This window comes from Lycium ferocissimum, chromosome 5 (assembly GCF_029784015.1).
Source record: "Lycium ferocissimum isolate CSIRO_LF1 chromosome 5, AGI_CSIRO_Lferr_CH_V1, whole genome shotgun sequence".
Lineage (NCBI taxonomy): Eukaryota > Viridiplantae > Streptophyta > Magnoliopsida > Solanales > Solanaceae > Lycium > Lycium ferocissimum.
This window is the reverse complement of record NC_081346.1, coordinates 13,801,441-13,808,994: the sequence shown is the minus strand read 5'-3', so window position 1 is coordinate 13,808,994 and position 7,554 is coordinate 13,801,441. Positions and strand designations below refer to the sequence as shown.

The 7,554-nt window shown below is 32.0% G+C and overlaps 1 protein-coding gene across 1 annotated transcript; it reads left to right on the top strand.

The window, feature by feature from the left end:
* Positions 1–269: 269 nt before the first annotated feature.
* Positions 270–6,221, top strand: LOC132056109 (alpha-galactosidase-like). The gene is made up of 15 exons (XM_059448175.1): positions 270–594; positions 1,199–1,257; positions 1,396–1,452; positions 1,568–1,602; positions 2,592–2,695; positions 2,898–2,973; positions 3,116–3,174; positions 3,504–3,569; positions 3,659–3,742; positions 4,073–4,137; positions 4,248–4,330; positions 4,426–4,516; positions 4,779–4,828; positions 4,931–5,071; positions 5,871–6,221. Exons 1-15 carry the CDS (start codon positions 422–424, stop codon positions 5,958–5,960), a joined length of 1,233 nt encoding a protein of 410 aa, XP_059304158.1. The 5' UTR covers positions 270–421; the 3' UTR covers positions 5,961–6,221.
* The last annotated feature ends 1,333 nt before the right edge of the window (positions 6,222–7,554 follow it).

Sequence of the window (7,554 nt, the reverse complement as noted above, 5' to 3'; positions counted from 1 at the left end):
TGTTATTTTTAATACACCACACTAAATAGTCGATAAAAAATAATCTCAGCATTACTATACACCAGATTCAGTGTACTATTCTTATACACCTTACCAGACGACCCCTTAAAGTTTTTAGCACTGGATACATCATACCTTTAAAATTATATATTCATAATTTAATTTGTTTAAGAAAATTAATCACATACATATATTGTATGTGTACGTAAACCGATCGGACAAGATTTCCATCTACCGACTACTAGCGTCTATAAATAGCTAGACTAGATGCTCATTCAAATTAAACCCAAGGCCACGTCTAGTTTGCCCTTTCACTAAAAGGGGCTCTGCAAATTAAAATATTTTCTATTAATTACTAGTAGTTGTTTGTACTACTGTCGTAGTCAAAGCACAAAGCCACCGGGATAAAAAACACAGAAAGATGGCATCAACTTTGCCACTGCTGCTATGGTGCTGCTTGTGTTTCTGTCTAGCTACGACGACCTTTGCTCGGCCCCAGCCTCGAAATCTGATCGTTGATTCAAACTCCACAGCCAACGCGTTCATCCGCAGAAGCCTTTTGGGCAATGGCCTTGGCGGAACTCCTCAAATGGGGTAAGAATATCTTTGTTCACTACTTACCAAAAAAGATAGAAACTCGTGACGGACAATTGTGTTAGTGACAGATTATCAAAAGATTCCGTTAGTTATGAGCTATTTAAAGTTTGTAACTAATTCCACTTTTTTTTTTCTTAGTAATTTCAAATGAGATAAAAACGTTACTACTTATAAACCGTAGATGTATAAAAATTTAACTCTTATCTATAGAACATTTTTGGTCAGTCAAGAGAGAATATGCAGTGTTGCTATCATGAAAGATCGCCATGAATGAGTAGAGTTTGTGGGGTTCATAATGGCAGCTCGTGAACTTGTAAAGTTGTCTACTTGTTTAATTTGTTGCACCAAAAAAAGCAATTAATTAAGCTCTATAGTTAAAAAAACATTTTACGTATAAGAAAACAAAAACCATTCAGACGAGCCAGTGATTTATTAGCCCTTAATTTTCTTTTGATTTTTCATGTGGACCCCATTCCACCTATATATTTCTGTAAGAAATCAAGAACGCGCAAAAATTACAATTCAAACTGTAATATCACAGTATATTATCTGAACGAGGATGTGTTCTGAACTAATATTGTTATTGTTTTGTGATAAACAGATGGAGCAGCTGGAACCATTTTGGTTGCAATATTGAGGAGAATATGATAAGGGAAACAGGTCAGCTAAATTATTTTCTACTACTTTCATAATGGCGAAGAGAAGTGATCAAAATGAACAAATACTTGTACCATATACAGTTCCTTGCTAGCTGCACTACAGTTGTCACAAATTGTTGCTTTCTTTTTTATGTGGCAGCTGATGCAATGGTATCTACTGGGCTTTCTTCTCTTGGATATGAATACATCAATTTAGGTATCTTTAATTTCTTATTTTACCATGTTCAATGAATTACAGTCTTCTTGTTAGTAAAAGTTTGCTTCCCCAGTTTTATTCCTAATCAATTCTTTGCCTTATTTTATTCCTTCAGATGACTGTTGGGCCGAACTCAACAGAGACTCTAAGGTACTCTATTTTCAACGCCATTTGTCTATTCAGACTAATTTAATGGATTTAACCTATTTGCACTGGAACGTGTTTAAAAAAAATATTATCAGTGTATTTTAATTTATTGAAACTTTGTACTAATTCGTACACCCAACAATTTCATTGCCACGTATCCAGGATAACATTAGAGGCAAATTGCTTTGCGGAAAAAAGAAAAACCCCACAATTATCAGTTATACCCTTACGGCCTTACGTATGAAACTATTTTAATTAGTGTAGGAAACTTCAGAAAAAAGATTAAACATTGGATTTGGATGCATCTATCGTCATTCGGCAATTATTTTAAAGATGTATTTAGAGAAATCCAAAATTTTAAATTAGTCGATGTTGAATATTGATGCATCCACTACTTCCATGTGACAACGGATGTGAATATAATATAATTTGAAATTATCCAACAAAATGAATGGAAAGCAGTGGGTGAGAGACCACATCCCCTGCTTATATTTTGCATCTGTTCTTGGATTTATGACACTTTGCATGTAAACTTAGGATGTGTAGGAAAATATTTTTCTCTCCAATTTTTCATGTTTATTTGATTAAAATGATTTGAAAAATATTTTCTTTAGGAAAATAAGTTCATTAAATATCAGAAAAATAACTTTCTTAGTAGGGATATGGAAAACAAATTCCATAAGCTACGTTCCAAGTTCATTGTCTCATCCCCACCCCCGACTCCCACCTCCCCATCCCACTAGATTGAGGAACAATAGTTTTTTGCTTACATACCAAATACTAGAAAATAAGTTAGAAATCGTTTATTTTTTAAGAGAATATTTTTCAGGGAAACAAATATTTTCCATAAAAGTATTTTCTTTCTACCGAACACACTTTAGTTATTATTGTTTTCTTAAAAAATTTAAGTTGAGTAGAACGCAGAAAAATTGGAATGAAGTAAATCAAGTAATGGAGTAGGTGACACAATTTTTTTTAACAAATTTTGACAGGGAAATATGGTTGCTAAAGGTTCAACTTTTCCTTCTGGGATTAAAGCACTAGCAGATTATGTTCACAGCAAGGGGTTGAAGCTCGGAATTTATTCCGATGCTGGGTAAATTTCTATAACAATCAACATCTTTTTATATTTTTTTTTTATTTTCATTTGGCCTGTCGTTTAATATAAAGATTTAACAGGTTGTTACATCTTAATATCTTATTGAGGATTGTGCATTATATGCATACTTAAATCAGATTTGAAATTTCAAGAATTGATAAACGACTCTAAATAAACTAGTCCCTTTCTTCTAATGCAGGACTCAGACGTGTAGTAAAACAATGCCAGGTTCATTAGGACACGAATACCAAGATGCAAAAACCTTTGCTGCCTGGGTATGTTTGCTTGGCCTACATAGCTCCTTTTTTTTTTTCGAAAAAAGAAGCATGCATAAATAATTTTGGAAATTTCATTTGAGTTTACTAAATTTTACATTATCATTAATCTCCAATATTTAACTTGTCCTATCTTTCTTAGGGGGTTGATTACTTGAAGTATGATAACTGTAACAACGAGGAACGAAGTCCAAGAGAAAGGTACTACTTGCCGTTCGGTAAAAATTTATGTGCATACAGGGTTAATCTTAAATCAGTGTCTTTTGACATGTTTAAGTAATAAGTAAAGGTAAAAATGCACATTACTTAACTATAGTTAGGTAATAAAAACAATATACAACATGCCCAAATCATGATTACATTTTTTTTTTATGTAACCATTAAGTGCGAATAATTTTTTAGCCTTTAAATTTCAGACTTCGTTGTTTCCTTCTCAAGAAGAATATACCTTTTGTTATTGTTTTTTCTTTATTTTACTGAGATGTTTTAAAATGGTCCGTTAACAGAATTTGCTACCTTAAATGAAACAGGTATCCCATAATGAGCAAAGCTTTACAGAACTCTGGAAGGGCTATATTTTATTCCCTATGTGAATGGTGAGTGTATTTCTTGAATTTAATGTGATGAAGCCATTGGAGGTACATAATTAGACTAAGGATTTTAATATTTATTTTCCCAATTTCAGGGGAGATGACGATCCTGCTACTTGGGCTTCCTCTGTTGCGAATAGTTGGAGAACTACTGGAGATATTTCTGATGATTGGAACAGGTAAAATAGAAACCAAAAAAGTAAAAGAAAAACAGAAGAGTGTTCTTCAATTATATTGCATTTCTTGTTCATTGAATTGATGTTGTTTCTTTTACAAACAAAAACAAAATTATGTGTCATCCTAAATTCGGCTCCCATTTTAACAAAATTGATATTTTGATCATGCTTCATAAGCAAAACTTGTGAAAGAATTTGAATATTTACTGGATCGTTGGGTTCATGTGTGATATTGATTGTCAACTTATCAGTAGTAAAAGAGTTTAAACAATTTTATACAAAACCTTATGAAAGACAGATGAAGCAGTGATGTTAGTATGTTTCACTTGGCAGCATGACTTCTCGGGCAGATATGAATGACAAATGGGCGTCTTATGCTGGTCCAGGTGGCTGGAATGGTATTAATTCACAAAATTTCATGTATTTTATTTCTTAATTATAAAAGCTAAATTAATTCTCTCAACTTAATTGCTGTGATTTTATACATGGTGTTAATTTGTTGTTTCAGATCCGGACATGCTAGAAGTTGGAAATGGAGGAATGACCTTTGGAGAATACCGTTCCCATTTCAGCATTTGGGCATTAGCAAAAGTCAGTACTTATGATAAATTTGAATTTAATTTAATACCTACTCCTTGCAAATATGGACTTTAATTTGTTATATACTTCTTCTGCTTTGTTTACAGGCTCCTCTAATAATTGGCTGTGATTTACGATCGATGGATCAAACTGCACATGACATCCTAAGCAACACAGAGGTTATTGCAGTTAATCAAGGTAAAAAAATTACTTTTTTTTCTTCAATTGCATTATAGTAAGCAGTGGCAGAAGCAGAATTTTTACTAAGGGGTTCATCATCTACTATATATATATATATACATAAAAAAATTAATCTTGTATATACAGTGTGATTCTCGGATGAAGGCATGTAGCTCTGATGAACTCTCTTTCGTCCCTCTAACTCCGCCACTGATCATATTAAGAGTAATGTTAAAAGACTAGAACATAACATGTTTTTACTATTTGAAATTGAGATCAGATAAACTTGGAGTTCAAGGTAAAAGAGTAAAGCAATATGGAGACTTGGAGGTAAATATTTTGAAATGATCGTCAATCCAATTTAATTTGTATTTCCTATTAACTCTTTTAATTTAATACAAAACCCTGTAAATATATATACACTGGAAACAGGTATGGGCAGGGCCTTTAAGTGGAAACAGAGTAGCAGTGGTGCTATGGAATAGAGGATCAGACAAGGCTGATATTACTGCTTCTTGGTCTGATATTGGCCTTGATTCGTCCACTGTTGTTAATGCACGAGATTTATGGGCTGTAAGTCTTTCGTTTATTATTATTTCTATATTTTTTAATTGCTCTATAATATAATTTATTTATGATCAATATTGTTAGTTCTATACAAGAGGTTGAAAGGAAAGTATAACTCGAGTCTAACTATGTCTTTACTCCTTTCCTTGTTGACATTTTTTAAAACTATTTATAATTCTTAGAATATCAATCGTTAGACACAGGTGAATTCAGAATTTTAAGTCATGAATATAATGTGTTATTGTTTTTAGTACTTCTTGAACTAATCTCTTATTGTTTTCGAGCACTAAGCTCAAGAATACATTTATTTGCTATATGATCTAATCCCTTATTCTTATAAAGCATTAAGCTAAAAAGTATTTAGCAAAAGCTAAAATTTATGTGGAAATAGAGTTTTTCTCATCCTTGGTCAGTATATGCTTTGGGGCAAGGGTAACATCTTGAAGGGGCTGTTCTCTTAAGTGTGGCTTTAGCAGAATAACTTCCACAAAAACGGTGAATATATAAATATATAGTGAGAGAGAGGGCACAAAAAAGACACAAAATATTTTGGGACTTGGGCCGATTAATTTGAATTTACCCCGAAAGTCTCACTTTGAAGGTAAAGAGCTTCTTTTCGAAAACGACTTTAGTCTTAAGACTCAAACTAAAGATCTCTGATTAAGGATAGAAGGGTACTTACTCACCACAACCTTTAATGATAACGATATATATAAACTAACTATATCACAAAACCACAATAATCATATGTTATGTTTCCAAGTATAATTTAAATGACATCTTTATCATTTCGAATTATTTGCAGCATTCAACACAATGGTCTGTTAAAGGACAAATATCAGCCAGCATCGGATCACATGATTGCGGGATGTATGTTCTTACTCCAAAAAAATAAATTCAACCACATTCAGAGTATATGCTGGGGAGATCATGATTTGAAACTTGTTTCCACAATTGCAATGTCTGTCTCAGATGTTACAATTTATGTGGAAAATACTACATTGCTGAAGGAGTACATCATTTAATTAGAATAAGAAAAATAAGTTAAAAGATTTTGTTATTTATAGTTAAGATTGTTTCTTTGTATTGAACTAGGCATTTTGTGTGGGATGAGTTTGATGCAGAGATATAATAATGCTTTATCTTTTTTATGTGATCTTTGGTTGTACAAAGCTAAATGAGAATGTAATCATAATAAATTTTGAAAAGATTAACATCTTATTTTCTAGCTACTAAATTGTAGTAGCCCAGTTTTCACGTGAATGATAATCGATATACTATTTGATTTGAGTGAACCAAACTCATATGATGAACCCCGTATCATATCCATGAACATTAAATTAATCCCGAAAGCCATTTGAAATTTTATAGATTTTCTAATCAGGAAACATTTTCAACTTCGAAAATATATATTAATCATTTCATAAGAATAATGAAGTTAAAATAAAACAAAATTTCTCTTTATGTAAGTGGTATATAATTTCATTATTACAACTCAGCACAACTGTTTATGGATCCTTTATGCAATGAAATAGAATTAAACTGGTGGGACAATGCTCGACAAGAAGAAGCAACATACTTAGTCACCACGGAATAAAAGTGGTATCTCAACATGTACCTTAGGAAGAGAGTCACCCTAGCCATGTTAGCTCATCATGTGTCACACCTCATCGTAAAATATGAAAAATAGAGGGGCCCAATTTAACGAAAGTTAAGTACACCGTAGTTCTTAAAATAAGTATCATTGACTCTCTCTAACTCAAAGTTGTGACAAGACTTTGTTAGAAAATGAATGCAAGTATCACTTGATATAAAACATAATTTACTAATACCAAATCATAATTTCAACAGTTAAATGTAACATATCAAGTGTAAACTTCATTTCACAGACTTACAAACTTTCAATAATAAATTCACAAATCATTCTCAAACATGATTTAAATAAAATCAGAAATTTTCATTTCAAATGAATTAACTCATTAGAATCACTTTCGGCTCCTTAACTCTAAATATATTAAAATTCTTTATTTACATTTCATTAGGAGTACTATAACATACCGACATAATAATAACCAACATTAGGTAATCAATCTAGCGAGAAGTATTTGGCCCTACTTGTTCTGGGCTTCCCATAATATCGTACGAGTAAATTTAATCTCATTATTTTTAGGAATGATCACTTGCCCTTTCTATGGAAGACTTTAACCCGCAATCTCAACTTACCCTATTATACGTTCCTAAGCCGACACATGTAGTTTCGCAGCAATGAGTAATTACCTCTCAACTACAGCCTAGTAACTCCCAAAGTATTTGATATTCCAAATAAAATAGATTTATATTCTTGTAACGTCAAATGATCTATTTTCATCATATCATAACCTTTATAGTCAATCCAAATCATATGAACAAGTTCACTTATAAACTTTTTCTCAAATATATTATAACAATTATCAAATGAGAATTTACGACTGAAAGTATTCTATAAGTGT

Bases quoted from the DNA above. Each gene is read 5' to 3' on its own strand.
- LOC132056109 (XM_059448175.1), top strand. From the start codon at position 422: ATGGCATCAACTTTGCCACTGCTGCTATGGTGCTGCTTGTGTTTCTGT. The intron at 1,453-1,567 runs GTATCTTTAATT...TTATTCCTTCAG, and splicing joins ATATGAATACATCAATTTAG to ATGACTGTTGGGCCGAACTC. The intron at 4,138-4,247 runs GTATTAATTCAC...TTGTTGTTTCAG, and splicing joins TGGTCCAGGTGGCTGGAATG to ATCCGGACATGCTAGAAGTT.